This window comes from Protopterus annectens, chromosome 15.part0 (assembly GCF_019279795.1).
Source record: "Protopterus annectens isolate FY-2018-M chromosome 15.part0, PAN1.0, whole genome shotgun sequence".
NCBI lineage: Eukaryota > Metazoa > Chordata > Ceratodontiformes > Protopteridae > Protopterus > Protopterus annectens.
Window position 1 is genome coordinate 668972981 of NC_056749.1, and position 18012 is coordinate 668990992.

Genomic DNA, 18012 nt, shown 5'->3' on the forward strand with positions numbered 1-18012 from the left:
TTCTCATACCAGCACTTGCTCAAAACTCATAGCAAGCACTAATAAACCTTAGCACTAGACCCCCCCTATACTGTAGAGAAGGACAAGGGTCTCTATTCGACCTTACCAGCCAATCAGTAAAACAGTTCACTGTACCTATCCAGGCATGTCCAAAGGGCAGTTTCAGGTGTACTCTCCAGTCCAACTGGTGAATCTGGGCATTTTGAGGCAATGTTACAATTGCCTTATGTACACAGACAACCCTCTCCTCCTTCCACCAAACGCTAATACATGCAAGAGATATAATTATACAGCCAAACTGGAGGCTAAGCTCTCTCAACCCAAGACTGGACCAGGCAGTCAAGAGGAGAAGGGAATTACTTGCATCACACCACCAATCTCACATAGGCCTATGAAACCAGCACCGGCAAAAAACACACATAAATACACAAAAACATACTCTGAGGCTCTAAATAAAAATCTGCAAAAGCAACAGAGACCTCCAAAGCAGACATCCAAGCAACCTCCACCCTCCAACACAAACCATGAAACACATACTTCACAAAACCAGCGTGCCACACAATCACAGCCCTTAAGGTAAAATAACATACCCAACACACTAGTAATAGGTGATTCTATAGTCAGGCACACTGACGTCCCACTCACTAGGCTGAACAAGGAGAAGGTTACTGTTAGCTGCCTGTTGGGTGCCAGGATCTGCCACATAACACAAGCACTCAGGTCACTCCAGAACAAGTACAAATATGACTCTGTCATTGTCCATGTTGGTGTGAATGACCTGAGCCGTACCTCCCTGGACTACATGAAAAGAGACATGGAGGAGCTCTCAGATCATGTAGCCAGGCCGGTATGACCCTGACCCTGAATGGCATCCTGCCCTCACCAAGAATGATACCACGGTATAGAGAAAAAATTATCAATTTCAACAACTGGCTAAGTTTCTGGTGTCATTCAAAGGGGATCCAGTGTCTGTCAGCCTGGGATGACATGCTCGACAAGCCACGCTGCTTCACTAGAGACGGCTTGCACCTGTCACCCTTAGGCTTTTGAATACTGACAAAGGCTCTTGCCACCCCTATAGTGGCTTTTTTAGGCAAGGCTCAAAAGACAAACCCACCGCCATAAATAGCACAAGTAACAAAAAACTGAGGGCAATGCTACTCAATGCCAGAATTCTAAACCTCAAAATGAACACACTCGAGGCACTCCTCAGTATGGAGAAAATCGATATATGTGCAGTAACAGAAACCTGGTTTAAGGCTCCAGAGAGCACACCAGCACTACCAGGCTACAACTCATACCATACATTTTGGCCACAAAACCTGAACCAAAATACAAAAGACAGGGGAGTATCCATATTCATCAAGGATGCCCACACCTCCAGGTTAGTGGCACAGCACAATGCTTCAGAGATCATCCACATGCAACTAACAATGGGCAAAACTGCTATTCAAATTATAGCTTGCTGGATCAACTGGTCAACACCCCCACCAGAGGTGACAACATATTGGACCTGGTCATCACCAACATGGGCAACCCCTCACTGGTTAGAGCTGACCATAAACTAATCACTCTGGTTATCCACATTCCGCCACCACCCCCGGTCAAAGAAACCACTGTGAAAAACTTTTCAAAAGCAAACTTCATGTTACTTAAGATCAAGGTGGGAAGTTTCAAAGCCCCCATGCTAAAGGATAACACTGTCCAAGCTGCAAAATCCTTTACTAATGCACTTTACAGGCACCTACAAGAATGCATGGATCGTACTATCCCAAACAAAGCCAAGACTCACTCCTCCAAGAAAAGGAAACCAGTCTGGTGGACCCCTGCCATAAACAAGCTATACAATAGGAGGAGAGAACTAGTACAGAAAAGAGTAAAATCCCAAGAAGGGAAGACATCCCTGATCAGTATCAGCAAGAAACTACGTTCCCTCATAAAATCATCCAAGGCTAGCTTCGAAAGAAAAATTGCCATGGACTCCAAAGATAACCACCAGGCATTCTTTAGCTATGTCAAGAATCTAAGTGGCAATTCTCAGATCTGCTCAGAGTTAGTGCTGAGTGACACAAAATACACTGAACCAACTGATATAGCCAACATCCTGGCAGACAGGTTCAGTGCAAATTTCACCCCCCTCTCACCCCCAAAAGGACCCATAACTATACCAGAAGAATGTAGTGCCTCTGAAATCACACTCAGGTTAAAACAGCCCTCTCCAAAGCCAAAAACACAGCATCAATGGGACCAGACGCTGTCCCAGGCTGCGTCCTACACGAGCTCAAAGATTAACTAACCCCTCACCTAAACACACTGTTTAAACTCAGCCTCTCCACAGGCTACGTGCCCACAGAGTGGTGCACAGCAACGGCTATTCCACTCCACAAAGGTGGAGCCACAATGGACCCCAGGAACTACCACCCTATAAGCCTGACTAGCTTGGTCTGCAAAGCTATGGAGCGCATCATCATGGAACTCATTAACAGATACATTGGAAATCTCCAAACACTGGACCCTACCCAGTTTGGCTTTGTTAAGGGCAGATTATGCCTCCTAAACCTGGTGGATTTCTTTGAGACAGTTACCAAGGCTATAGAAGAAGTAAAGGTGGTCCACACAGCTTACCTGGACCTCGCAAAGGCCTTCGACACCATTCCCCACTCAGGTATTATAGACAAGCTCACCAGCCTGAACATAAACCCCTACATCACGAGATGGGTTGCCAACTGGCTCACGGACAGAACCCACATGGTAAGAGTTGCGGGAACTAGGTCTGACTTTATACCAGTTACAAGTGGCATTCCCCAGGGCTCAGTCCTAGGACCCCGCCTGTTCGGCATATACTTCTTAGAGGTACAGGCAAGCACAGGAGGACGATGGCTGACCAAGTTCACAAACGACTGCAAACTAGGGGCTATAATTGACTCTCCGGCTGACACAGACATCCTCCAAAAGGGTCTCACTGAGACAGATACCTGGTGTCAAAACCATGGCCTCAAGCTAAATGCCAAAAAGCGCATAGTCATCCCCTTTGGAAAAAACAAAGTACCCACAAACTACCACATAGGTGGTAGCCCCCTAAATACGGAAGACATAATAAGGGATCTGGAGACCCAAGTAGACAGTAACCTCTCCTTTGATAATCACATTGCCAAAGTGGTTAGAAAATCCTTCTATGTGGCCCGCTTAATCACAAAAGGGTTTGCATCCAGATCGAAAGAGGTCATTGGGCCCCTCTATGCATCACTCATCAGACCCATCATAAGAGTACAATGCCCCATTTGGGATGTAACTTACAAGACACCTGCAACAACTGGAAGGACCACAGAGGTACCTCACCAAGAGGATCACTGGCCTTAAGTAGATGCCCTATGCAGTTCGACTGAAGAAACTCCAGCTGTACTCGGTTGCATACTGCCTACTCAGAGGTGATCTCTGCCTGACATACAAGGCCATGTCCAACCCAGAATTGATGGAGATGCTCCACCTAAAGAAAACCATATCCCCTCGAGCCACACGCTCCAGGGATCTAAACCTCACCACAACAATAAATAGGAAGTGCTGGAGGGATAGATTCCTGTCCCAGAGACTTCCCATGCTCTGGAACAAGATTCCAATCTACATTTGGCAGAGCTCCTTGCTAACCCTCTTCAACAGAATCCTTGATGAGTGGATGGGAAACAGAAAGTTTACCCCAGGGATCATTTCAATAGCTCTGCTGGACAGAGGCGGCGAAAGCCAACACATTCCGGCTAGGCTTATAAACACCTTCTGGCAGATAGCCTAGTACCTACCTATGAAACTACATTAAGATTTGCACTGGGTGTGATGAGAGTGGACAGGATTAGGAATAAGTATATCAGAGAGTCAGCCCAGGTTGGAATGTTTGGAGAGAAAGCCAGAAGGCAAGATTACGTTGGTTTGGACATGTGCTGAGGAGGAATGCTGAGTATATTGGGAAAAAGATGCTAAGAAGTTAACTTGTGACTGTTTCTGCCATTTCACACTGAGCTAATCGGAGGAAGGGCTCTGAGCTAACAAATCTGAGATATATAACATTAAGTATCCTGTTTTTTGCTTATTTCTGAGTTATTTATAGCACTTTTATTTTACTCAGTGTGTGTGAGGTATTAAGTAGAATTTTCTACAATTGTTAAGCATCTGGTTGGGTATGTTTGTTCTGATTTTTGTTGTTTCCCAGCCTCCCTCCCTATTGGTATCTTGTTTTTATACTTGGTGGCTTTGCAATTGCCCACCCCTACTGTAAATTTGATCTGGGACACTCCTCCCAGTCTAGTGTCATTACCTCATTCTACCTATTCCGGGGAGAACATTTGAGAAGGCCAAGCCAGTTAGCTTCTGCTCCTCCTTTCCCCTTTACAAAAAAAAAAAAGAAAAAAAAGAAAAAAACAACAAAAAACAATTTTTTTCTAAGCTTGTTTCCTGCCTTTCATATAAGTTGTCTAGTCTAGATACACATTTGCTGTATCCAGGACTGTTTGTAAGCTTCTGAGCCCCCAGCCTTTCTGTGTTGGAGGGAAGCCTTCTAGCTTAATTTTGTTTCTTAGAACTAGCCAGTTTTCTAGTTTCAGCACTCAAATCTGTTTCTTTGAGCTGAGCACTTGTTCAGAACTCATTGTAAGCACTAAATAAGCTACAAATTACTACAGCACTCAACTTTCCTCACTTGTCTAGAGAAAAACAGTTTTAGTACTTAATAAATAAGCACCTATCCAGGCATGTCTAAGGGTCAGCTCCCGGTGTTTTCTCCTGTCTACCTGATGAATCTGGGCATCATGGGGCAATGCAGCAATTGCCTCATGTACACAGACAACCCTCTCCTCCTACCACCCAACAATACAACCTGTGAGAGATGCACTTATATAACCAAATAGGAAGCAAAGCTCTCTTCACCCAAGACTGGACTAGACAGTCAAGAGGAGAAGGTAAACACCTGCATCACACCACACTCATCACATAGTCCCTCAAAACCTACACCACCAAAACACACACACAGAAACACAAAACACACACCTACATTTGTGGAGGCTCTCAAAAAAAATCTACCCAAGCAACAGGGACCTCCAAAGCAGAAACGCAAGCAACCTCCACCCCCCAACACAACCCAAATGACACATAGCCCACAAACTCAGTGTGCCACTCAACCACAGCCCATAAGGCATAACAACATACTTATAAGGTTCATACTAGGCTATCTGCCCTAGGGCATTTATAAGCCTAGCCAGAGTTGTGTGGCTTTCACCACCCCTTAGGTTGAAGAATACTATACCCATTAGTTTGCCATGCCTCTGTCCAGCAGTGATACAGAGATGATCCCCGGGGTAAACCTACGATCTCCCATCCACTGGTCAAGATTCCTTTTGAACAGAGCCAGCGAGGTGCTCTGTCTCACATGGACCGGGATTCTGTTCCACAGCATAGGGAGTCTCTGGGTGATGAATCTGTCCCTCCAGCACGTCCTATTTATATCCGTGTTGAGGTTTAAGTCTCTTGCTCTTGTGGATCTGGTGGATTTGGATTTTTTGAGGTGGAGCATGTCCATTAATTCAGGGTTGGACATGGCCTTGTATGTCAGGCACAGGTCACCTCTGAGCAGACGGTATGCGACTGAATAGAGCTGGAGTTTCTTCAGTTGGGCAGCATATGACATATTTTTGAGCCCCATTATCCTTTTGGTGAGGAACTTTTGGGGTCTTTCCAATTGCTGCAGGTGTCGGGTAAGATACATTCCGAATGGGGCATTGTACTCAATCATTGGTCTGATAAGTGAAGAGTACAGGGGAACAATGACCTCCCTTGATCTGGATGTGAATCCCTTCATAATCAGGTGGGCAATGTAGAAGGTCCTCCTAACCACTTTGGCAATGTGAGTGTCAAAAGAAAGGTTACTGTCAACTTGGGTCCCCAGGTCCCTGATAACCTCTTCTGTGCTTAATGGATTGCCACCTATGTGGTAACTTGGGGTTACCTTGTTTTTACCAAAGGGTATGACTATACATTTTTTGGCGTTTAGCTTAAGGCCATGGTTCTGGCACCAGTTATCCATTTCTATGAGACCTCTCTGAAGGATATCTGTGTCTGATGGATTTTCAACTATGGCGCCCAGTTTGCAGTCATCTGCAAACTTTGTCAGCCACAATCCTCCTATGTTTGCCTGCACTTCTGAAAAGTAGATGCCGAACAAGAGGGGGCCCAGGACTGAGCCCTGTGGGACACCGCTTGTGACCGGCTTGAGTCTGACATGGCACCAGCAACTCTAACCCTGTGGGTTCTGTCCTTGAGCCAGTTTGCAACCCATCTTGTGACATATGGGTTTACATTTAAGCTGGTGAGCTTTTCTATGATACCGAGTGGGGTATTGTGTTGAAAGCTTTTGCAAGGTCAAGGTAGGCTGTGTGAACTGCCTTACCCTCATCAATGGCCTTGGTGACTGTTTCAAAAAGTCGACCAAGTTCAAGAGGCATGACCTGCCCTTGACAAAGCCGAATTGGGTAGGATCCAATGTCTGTAGGTCCCCTATGTCTTTATTTATGAGTTCCATTATGATCCTCTCCATAGCTTTGCAGACCAGGCTTGTTAAGCTTATGGGGCGGTAATTACCAGTGTCCGTAGAAGCACCGCCTTTGTGGAGTGGGACCACAGTTGCCGTCGCCACTCTTTGGAGTACGTATCCTGTGGTAAGGCTAAGATTAAACAGCAGTCTTATGTGTGGGTTTAGTTCCTCATTGAGTTTGTGTAGCACACAGCCGGGGACACCATCCGGTCCCATTGATGCTGTGTTTTAGCTTTAGAGAGAGCAGCTCTCACCTGGGCATTTGAGATGATTGGGAGGCTACACTCTGCTGGGATAGATATTTCTCCTTCTGGGGGAGGGAGGGGAGAAATTTTCACTGAACCTGTCTGCCAGTATGTTTGCAATGTCTGTGGGTTCAGTGATTTTTGTATCATTTTGGACTAATTCTGAGCATGGGATCTATCTGGGAGTTTCCACCCAGATTTTTAACATAGCTAAAGAAGGCCTTATGATTGTCTTTTGAGTCCTTGGCGATTTTTCTCTCAAAGTTGGCCTTGGATGATTTTATGAGTGATCGTAGTTTTTTACTAGTATTGATCAGAGATGTCTTCCCTTTTAGGGATTTTGCTCTATCTTGTAGCTTTCTCCTCTTGTTGTAAAGTTTGTTTATGGCTGGGGTCCACCAGATTGGGCGCTTGCCTTTGGTGGAAAGGGTCTTGATTTTATTTGGGATTGCTTGATCCATGCAATCCTGGAGGTGCTCATTGAAAGCATTTGTAAGGGATTCAGCAGCGTGGGTTGTGGTTTCCAATGGCTCAGGGGCCTTGAAGGATACCACACCAGTCTTAAGAAGTGTGAAGTTGGCTTAGGTGACTCTATAGACAGGCACACTGATGTTCCACTCACCAGGCTAAACAAGGAGAAAGTCACTGTCAGCTGCCTGTCAGGTGCCAGGATCCACCACATAACGCATGCACTCAGGTCACTCCACAGCAAGTGCAAATATGACTCTGTCATTGTCCATGTAGGTGTGAATGACCTGAGATGCTCCTCCCTGGACTACATGAAAAAAGACATGGAGGAGCTTTCTGATCTTGTAGCCCAGGCAGGTATGACCCTAGCCCTGAGCAGCATCCTGCCATCACCCAGAATGATACCACAGTGCAAGGACAAAATGATTGACTTCAACAATTGGCTAAGCTTCTGGTGTCATTCTAAGGGGATCCAGTATCTGTCTGCCTGGGATGACATGATCGACAAACTATGATGCTTTGCCAGAGAGGGCCTGCACCTGTCACCATTGGGATTCAGGATACTGGCTAAGGCTCTTGCCACCCCTATAGTGCCTTTTTCAGGCAAGATTCAAATGACAAATTCACCACCGTAACAGGTACAAGCAAGCAAAACCTGAGGGTAATGCTATTCAATGCTAGAAGCCTAAACCTCAAAATGCACTCACTCGATACACTCCTTAAAATGGAGAACATCGACATCTGTGCAGTGACAGAGACCTGGTTCAAGGCTCCAGAGGGCAACCCTGCATTACCAGGCTATAATTCATACCACACTGTTCGGCCACCTAAGTTGGACCGAAGCACTAAAGGTGGAGGTGTGTCCATATTCATTAAGGATATCCACACCTCCGGGCTAGTTGCTCAGCATAATGCGTCTGAGATTATCCAAGTGCAACTAACTCTGGGCAAGACTGCAATGCAAATTGTAGCTTGCTACAGATCCCCCACCATGCCCCAGGATTCCCACTCCTCATTTCTTGATACACAGGAAAATATTAGGGTACAACCTAACACCCTAATAATGGTCGATTTCAACTACCCCACCATTAACTGTATGACCTCTTGTGCTCAACGTTTTCTGGAATTCATAAATTCCAATGCCTTGGATCAACTTATCCACACCTCCACCAGGGGCAGCAATATCCTAGCCCTGGTCATTACCAACATGGGCAACCAGTGTTCCACACCAGAGGTCAATTCCTCGTTGGTCAGATCCGACCACAAGCAAATCACCCTAGACATCCACATCCCAGCCCCACCACCCCATTAGGGAAGACACCGCAAAAAATTTCTCCAAAGCCAACTTCACGCTTCTTAAGACAGAAGCGGCAAACTTCACGACACCCATGCTGATGGACAACAGAGATACGACTGCTGAATCCTATACAATTGCACTTTATAAGCACTTACACAAGTGCATGGATCGTGCAATCCCTAACGGAACCAAGATGCTATCCTCCAAAAAAAGAAAGCCAATCTAGTGGTCCCCTGCTATAAACAAACTCTACAACAGAAGAAAGAAACTGTTGCAAAAAAGAGTAAAATCCCATGATTGGAAGAACTCAGTGATCAGCCTCAATAAGAAGCTGAAATCCCTCATAAAATCCTCTAAAGCTAGTTACGAAAACAAAATCGCCACTGATTCTAAAGACAACCACAAAGCATTCTATAGCTATGTCAAGAATCTCAATGGCAACACTCAGATCTGCTCTGAGTTACAGCAGAATGGCACTAAATATACAGAACCAACTGATATTGCCAACATCCTGGCAGATAGGTTCAGTGCTAACTTTATCCCTCTCTCAACCCCTAAAGGGCCCATCTCAATACCAGAAGAATGCAAAGTACCTGTAATCATGGCTGCACAGGTAAAAAAACACACAATCCAAAGCCACGAACACAGCATCCATGGGACCTGACAACATCCCAGGCTGCGTTCTACATGAACTACAGAACAAACTGGCACCCCACCTAAGTATCATGTTCAATCATAGCCTCACCTCAGGTTTTGTGCCCACTGAATGGTGCACAGCAACAGTTATCCCACTCCACAAAGGGGGAGCCACCACGGACCCAGGGAACTACCACCCCATTAGCCTGATGAGCCTGGTCTGCAAGGCTATGGAGCGTATGTATCATCATGGAACTTATAAACAATGACATTGGTAATCTCCAAACTCTGGACTCTACCCAGTTCGGGTTTATAAAATGCAGATCATGTCTCCTAAACCTGATAGACATATTTGAAGCGGCCATCACAGCTGTACATGAGGGTAAGGTGGTACACACAGACTACCTAGATCTTGCCAAGGCTTTCGACACCATCCACCACTTTGGAATTATCGAGAAACTCACTAAACTAGGTATAAATCCCAATGTCACAAGATGGCTCACTGACCGAACCCACACTGTGAAAGTAGCAGACTCTAAATCCAACTTCAGACCAGTGACAAGTGGAGTACCACAGGGTTCAGTCCTAGGTCCTCTCCCGTTTGGTATCTACTTCTCTGAAGTACAGGATAACACAGAAGGTCTTTGGCTAACAAAGTTTGCAGATGACTGCAAACTAGGAGCCATAATCAAATCCTAACTATGTGGACATCCTACAAAAGGGCCTCACTGAGACAGATGCCTGGTGTCAAAGCCATGGTCTCAAGCTCAATGCCAAAAAGTGCATTGTCATCCCTTTTGGTAAAAACTCTGTACACATGAACTACCACATAGGCGGTAGTCTACTTAATACCAAAAGTGTGATAAGAGACCTTGGGACACAGGTGGACAGTAGTGATAATCACATCACCACAGTAGTCAGGAAATCCTTCTATGTGGCACACCTCATCACAAAAGGTTTCTCATCCAGGAAAAAAGAGGTCATTGTTCCCCTCTACTCATCACTCAATAGACCCATTATAGAGTACAATGCCCTTTTTGGTATGTACCTCACAAGACATCTACAACAAATGGAAAAGCCACAGTAATACCTCACAAAGAGGATTACCGGCCTCAAACAGATGCCCTACGCAGACTGTCTCAAAAAACTCCAGCTTTACTCTGTTGCATATCGCCTACTCAGAGACGATCTCTGCCTAACATACAAAGCTATGTCAAACCCAGAGCTGTTGGACATGCTCCACATAAAGAAATCCCAATCCTTCCGAGCTACACGCTCTAGGGACCTAAACCTTGTCACCACAATAAACAGAACATGCTGGATCGATATATTCCTATCTCAGAGATTTCCCATACTCTGGAACAAACTACCTATCTATATCAAACAAAGCTCATTAGCACTCTTCAAGAAAAATCTTGATGACTGGATGGGAGATAGGAAATTCACCCCAGGGATCACTTTTGTGGCTCTACTTGACAGGGGCATAGGAAAATAATTTTCTTGCATGGCAAAAGCCAAGGTACCATTTGCCTAGGCTTATATAGTTCCCTTGGGCCAATAGCCTAGTACCAACCTATGAACCTATAAGGATGAAGCTACCAGGTAACAGGAAAAGAGGAAGGCCTAAGATAATGTTTATGGATGTGGTGAGAGAGGACATGCATGTGATTGGTGTGACACAGCAAGATGCAGAGGACAGGAAGAAATGGAAACAGATTATCTGCTGTGGCGACACCTAACAGGAACAGCCGAAAGAACATGATGACTGGAATAAAAGGTTGTTTAAAGAACTCTAAAATGCACTTCAGAGCATCTAGAATACCTGTGGCTTCTGGAAGCCTTTTGGCCCCCAGCCTAATTCAGTTACTTCCTTTGCAGTTCAGTTATTAGAGTTCAGCTTTGCATAGTTGGAATGCGCTGAATTAATGAATGCAGAAGAAAATTGAAGAGTAAGACTAACAGAGAAAAAAGAAAATAATCTATGCGGTGTAGTGAGCACAGGATGTTGAAGAAAACAAAGGGGCAATGGATTTTGTTGTGTGGGGAGATGCTCTGGAGTCCTTGACTTTGCCTAGGTTACTCTCTCACCTAAAGCCAACCCTGCTGCCGTCCCTCTCCCGTTAACTCCCTCTAAGATTGTGCACATTCCATGCAATGTACTAGCTCTTGTTTATGTTTAAAATGTTACACAACTTGTGTTCATGGGATTTCCCCAGCATTTACGTGGTTAGGAGCATTTAGTTACTTTTGAACTGTTTTATATACATACAGATACATAGACATTTTTTTTTAATTTCACTTCATGTTACCGTAGTACCTATGAGTACTGTAATCACAAACTAGGTGACTGCCCACCAAAGCTGTTAGTCACTGAACTAGGCCCCAACCTACGCAAATAATTGATGTGGGTCTTCTTTCAGATTTCTTAAGAGCTGCCAACTGTGCAACAGTTTTTTTTTCGTGTGTACGCTGTCAAAGCCTGCGATTCACCCATGTGACAGCGGTTCACTGCGAACGATACTTGTAATAAGCGGCATCACCAGACAAGAAAATTAATGTGCTAGACCTGGTTCACTAAAGTGAATGTATCATTTTCAAAGGTCATCCCCATAAACCATAGAAAATTAAATGTGGTTTTGGATTGCTGATTCAGTCACGATGTAATGTATGCCCACTCAGACCATATTATATGGTTACAGACATAAACATTTCTTGAGCTTCATACATTTCGTTTCTGATAGTCGCTCAGAAGTAAAATACTGTTCGGAATACACATAATATATCTGGTTATACCCTCGAAGTGACTCATACATTTTCCAGTGGTCAATATGTATGGGAAGACATCTGTAATAATCATTTAAGCACTGGGTTCGAATAACTCCTGGTTCTATTTACATACAGTCATGCGGCTCTACCGATTCATTTAGCTGCTGCTCTGAATATCATAAATATGTACTACTGTAGTCTTTGGTGAGATTTACAGCTGGTTAATATACAAAAGCACTTGAACTGAACGCAGCATATTTACAACCTAGAAAGTGCCGTATCATTAACCACACGGTTTACTAACAAAAGCATAATAGAGACCCCAAATTCCGGAAGTAACGACATCTGACGTCATGTACATATACCGTCATTTCCGACCTTCTGAAGAAAGTTTTCTGACAGTCCCAAAAACTTTTTAGTTAATAAGTAAACAGCAGACAAAGTTCTGTAGTTAGTCGGACTATTTCTCTGTGTAGGAAAGCTTTGGCTGTAGCATCATGCCGTCTCCATCCCGCCGGCTGCAGACCAAGCCGGTTATCACCTGCCTTAAGTCCTTGCTTATAGGTTACAGCCTGATATTTTGGGTAAGATACTGTTTTACTACTATGTCATCGGGGTAGGCGTATAAAGTAACCGTTCACCTAATATTGTTGAATGCGCATCTGTAGTAATGGGTTAAAAATATAAACTCTTAGGTTCAGCAAACTTTAACTGTTTATTTTGGGACCTCCGCATAAAGAAGTTTGATTTCCCCCTTTTCCTCCGGTCTTGTACTTTTCATGACTTGTGTCGGTGTATTTTTATTTATTTATTGTTTTTTTTTTTTTTGAAGAAGTCCAAAACGAAGGGACTGTGCACACAAAACTTCTAAAAAAGATGTATACCTGTGTGTATACTATTTCTCTATGTTGTATGTATACCCAAAACACACTAGTGAAGATTTGTGATTTTGTTATCCTTATACCAAACTAGGCACATTGCTTATTTATTTATCAATTGCTTTCAAATGCAGTCTTAACGTGTTACTGAATGTTTAATGTAGTTAAGAGACATGTATACGTTTATAGTTACTTAAATTATAGGACTAAGGTTTGTTACTCACTGGCAACATTTGACACTGCATCCTCATTTAGACATAGGGGCTGGTTATGAAAACGCTGGTATGCGTGTGTGTTCTAACATGTCTTTGCTTGATACTTTGAAAGTGTGAAGTATTAACCTTTCTGGTACTCTGGTGTTGTCAAAGCGTTCTTATGGTGCAGTGGAGTGCTAGCTTAGTGTTAAAGTAGGCCAGGTTTATAGTATACTGGCATTTGGATGAACTATACCACGATTTGCATTATAAAATTCCAGATGGCAAATCGAAAAATGGGAATAATACACAGGTACAGTGGGAGAGGAGCTGTTATTCCTGGGCAGGTCTGTAACATTATATACAATGATAGTAGAGCTAGTTAAGGAAAAATTAAAATGTTTATTATTTAACTGGGTAAGTGAAGTGGTCAGAGGACCCTTTTCAGTGATGGCTTGGGCTATGTAGGCAAATACTTATATAGACAGAAAGTTGCAGGGGTATAGACATTGGAAAGAAGTGTACAGCTTAGCATACTATAAACAACTGTGTACAAAATTAAAATGTGTTCCAAAGCAATACAGAGCAGTTTGAGATGCATCTCTTTTGAAGCACACTAAGTCAACACGCAGTAGTGTGCATTGCTGGGAAGCCTTTTAGTGTAAGGGTAGTATGTGTAGTAAGGATTTACAGTTTCTTGCAGTTCAGCATAGTAGGCGCTTCTGTAGTAATCCATGATATTCAGGTAGGAGATTGATTATTAGCAAGACGTATCCTTGAAGTAGTTTAGGGGTCGAATTGTTTATATGCACACATTTTTATTTTTCTGTGGGGAAGGGTCTTTCACTTACTGTGACAATGCTGAGCGACTGATGACAAAGTAGTTTGATCTAACACTTATTTTTTAAACGCATCTTTAAAATGCTTAGCAGCAGCTTTAAAATTATTGCAATTAACTTTTCAAGAGGGGTTCCTGGAGGTGTTTTCTTCTAAGTTTTTAGCTGGTTGATTATTATTTTATTTTTTGGAATGATGTTTTCTAGCAATTTTTATGAAAGCTGTCTTTCATATTATATGAGTAAATTGTTTTGTGTGCTGTCTTGGTTTGGTAAGAATTAGTTATTTCTAAAATGGAGCTTATTTAGGAAGGTGTACAGTATTCTTCAGGAATTGTTTGCTGACAGTGGATTGGGGACCTTTAGTACAGGGTTAATTAGAGCATGCTTAAACTGTCTTGTATGTTTTTAGTTGTTACAAGTCACATTTTAAACTTGTTAGGAATTTTACTAAGTACATGGTTGGTGTGTTGTAGTTTTTTGGGGATACAGCGACTGCAAGTCTGGAATGTAGCCACATTTGGTATTTGTATCCTTTTTCTGTACTGGTGATTTTAGTATAGTTTTGAAGCAAAAAGGGGGATGATCCAGCATTTTATGTAGCAGAGGACTTGTTTTGGTAAGTGGCTATTTAGTATGAAGTTTGGGTTGGGACATTCTTTAATGTTCCACAGATTCCATGCCCGGTGCAGCTTTTAGGAAACTCACGACTGTATCAAGTTTTTTAATTGCTGCAGAGAATTTTTTTGGGTTTATCTAGACACAGTCTGTACCTCTGATGTATTTTCCTTTAGCATAGTTAACACAAGTACACTGGAGCTCAGATGTGATGTAATACCTTTTATTGGCCCAACGTTGGTTTTGCATTTACTTGAGTTGGTATGAGACCTTCATTGGGAGTTAAGTTATTGATGTTGGATACAGTATTCAAATATCCAGTTTTATTTAGAAAGTGAAGTACATAATTTATCTCTAATTAGCTAAAAAGCAAGCTTGAAAAATCCTTGTGTGGTTAAAAAAAAAAAAATGTGTAGGTCAGACTTCACCTACTGACAAGCCAATACTATTACCATGCAGGGACATTCAACTAATTCATGGCCTTTTGAGAGATTTACTCGAGACACACACTACAAAAAATGCCTGTCAATGCCTAACTGCCTATAGGAAGTGCCAGTCACAGGTAGTCCCAGTATGAACTTTGGTACAGTTTCACAACAACAAAACAGTTGCTGTAACAACATCCCGACTTAAAGATTCATGGAAACAGTTATACTTTACTCAGAATAACATACTAATCACAGATAGTGTGTGGGTGGGGAGTATTGTTACAAAAAGAGTCTTAACAGCCAGACTCTTGTTGCAATGGGTAATGCCTCCTCAGACAATTAGCCTGACTGGCAACTTACTTTTGCGGGCAAAATTACTATTAACAGTGAACTGCATCTTGCTAACTCTTAACTTGACTGAAGTAATGTTAAATTGAATTCTAGTGCATACAAGGCACCACAACCTTATATTAGTGTATGACCTAAACATGTACTGGAAAAGTCCCCACTCCACCAAAAAAAAAAAAAAAAAAACCTCATCTAAATAGGGTAAGTAACCACATACAACCCTCCCTTAACTAACTGCAGAAGATATCACATCAACCCCCAACACCAGCAGCAATGTATACCAGGCATGCTCAAGACAAATTAGAGGTACAGGTGCTACCCTTCTCTAGCACATATCTTTGAACCATAATGTCTACTTGCTCCCTAAAAAGAGAAGTTAGTGCCCCAAACAGTACAATCACTGTCATTCCCCATGACTACAGAAGAGGTACTCTTAAACAAGCTGCAAAAGTGTACAACAGAAGTATCTATCTGTTCTGTCCCCACAACAGTTCTTGCAAAATTGTATTATCTTGTACAGCATACAAAGGAAAAAGATAGCAAACAACCACAGTCTCACACTAGTCTCAAATAGCAAATAAAAATGAGAAGACATGGCACTAGGAAGAATTAGCAGCTGAAAGAAGGCACTAGAAGAATGAAAAAAAAATCCATATATGTATGTATACAATGGCACAAGATCAACTCTCTCTCTCTCTCTCGGTTAAACCACAGAAAATGTAGTGTACTAAATGCAGACAACATCAATGCATTCTATTCCCTTTTTTTTAATTCTCTTGGTAGTCCCTGCCTTTCTCATCATAGTGAACTGCACATATTTCATGTTGACCAAAACTATCTCAATCTCACAAAGATTATTTGTTTAGACAAACGAGCTTTCAAATTATAACTTCTTGTTTTCCCTCTCTGAATTTAACTAAGCTCCGTACAGATCTCTTGTTTTATTTACTAATTAAATGCCAGACCAGTCTCTCTGAGCATTATTTTCTCTGCTAAATGGACAACTGTAATGTAACATGCCAAACTTTGATTTAAAAGCACAAGTACAGAAACTTTTATTAAATAATAATGTGAAGTACATAATTAAAAAGTGGCTTGTCAAAGGTGTCTAAATCTGCAGCAGCCTAAAAAATCACAACTGTCCAGCTCTTAATCTTAAAACACTATTAACTGAAACCTTGTCATTAATACCAAGGGGATGGGTGGCATTTAATGTAACCTACTAAACCATTTCCCTTTTCTCTAAAAATGCCTCCCAGTTCCACCCAAAAATAATATTCCATGGAACCCTTTCCAAAATAAAAAAATATTTTTAAAATCCCTGCAGTCGATACTGTGCTATGTAAGGCATTTCTTTCATCTTTTTTCTTTGAATGGAGATGTTCATGAATCCTCTGCCTCAAAGTCCTGTCTCTTTTCCCAATATAGAGTACATTGCAGGTTAAGCATTGAGCCAGGTAAACAACACCCTCTGTGTTACAATTAAACTTTCCATTACCCTTTAGTACCCTTGGGAAGGAAGCTACTGTAACATTCGTACCTTTGCAAATGTACCAGCACTGTGAGCATACTCCACATTTAGCCATTCTTACCTCCACCTTTGTAACAACAGCTCTTGTTTCAAAAGTAACTCTTAAGTTTCTCCCTTGTTTGTACACAAACCTTGACTGCTGACTCGATTTCTCCAATAAACCATTGCTGTTAAATACCCCATCCCAGTTCACTCCAAAATTCAAACTTTCATTAAGTTATAACCATAAGTTAAAATCATACTTTTATGAAGGTACGAATGTTACAGTAGCCATCTTATCAATGGTATTAAAGGGTAATGGAAGGTTTAATTGCAACACTGAGGGTGGTGTTTACCTGGCTTAATGCTTAAACTACGATGCATTTTATGTAGGGAAAACAGAGAGGGCTTTGAGGCAGAGGATTTATTGGCATCTCTACACAATAAATAAAAAAGATGAAAAGTAACTATGCATTTTATGTAGGGAAAACAGAGAGGGCTTTGAGGCAGAGGATTTATGGGCATCTCTACACAATAAATAAAAAAGATGAAAAGAAATTCCTTTATATAAGCACTGTATTGAATGCAAGGATTTTAAAAATGTTTTATTTTTTGTTTTGGAAAGGGTTCCACAGAACATTTTGGGGGATTTGGAGGCATCTTTAGAGAAGGGAGCTGGTTTGGTGGGTTAAATGAAATGCCAGCCACCCCCTGGTGTTAATGACAATATATTTATTTCATCATTTCAACCGTTACAATACAGTCTGACATACAGGTATATTTCTTTTCTGTCCAGCAGGACCCACTGTTGGTACATTTTTTAACACAAGCAATTTTACAAATACATTTTCAACACAAACACAACCACCTGTACAATCAGTTTGATATACAAATGACTTAATTCTTTACAAAAATTTAGCTAGCTGTGCTGGCATATGTTACATATGCACTATCCTACTTTCTTTAGCATGGCTGGTACTACCTCTCATCACAACATTTTAAATATTGCTCTTATAAACTTAGAAAGTTGCTAGAATAATAGGATTTGAATTACCGTGCATTTTCTGAAGGTTATAAAGTCGGAAACTCAAATGATTGTCATTTATTGACTTTAATCTTAAGTCATCCCAATGATTTGTCAAAAAAAAGTTTTTATGAGGAACAGACCGAAAATATGAGGCACAAATCTAGACATTCTGTGGAAATCTGTACAG

General features: G+C 42.1%; 1 protein-coding gene across 1 annotated transcript in view; it reads left to right on the forward strand.

Moving 5' to 3' along the window:
- Positions 1 to 12358: 12358 nt before the first annotated feature.
- The window catches only part of TSPAN6 (tetraspanin 6), a gene marked incomplete in the record, with an annotated part of 833747 nt that continues 828093 nt past the window's right edge, over positions 12359 to 18012 (forward strand). The window contains 1 exon segment of the mRNA XM_044057519.1: positions 12359 to 12570. Within this exon segment, the coding sequence (XP_043913454.1) occupies positions 12484 to 12570 (87 nt within the window).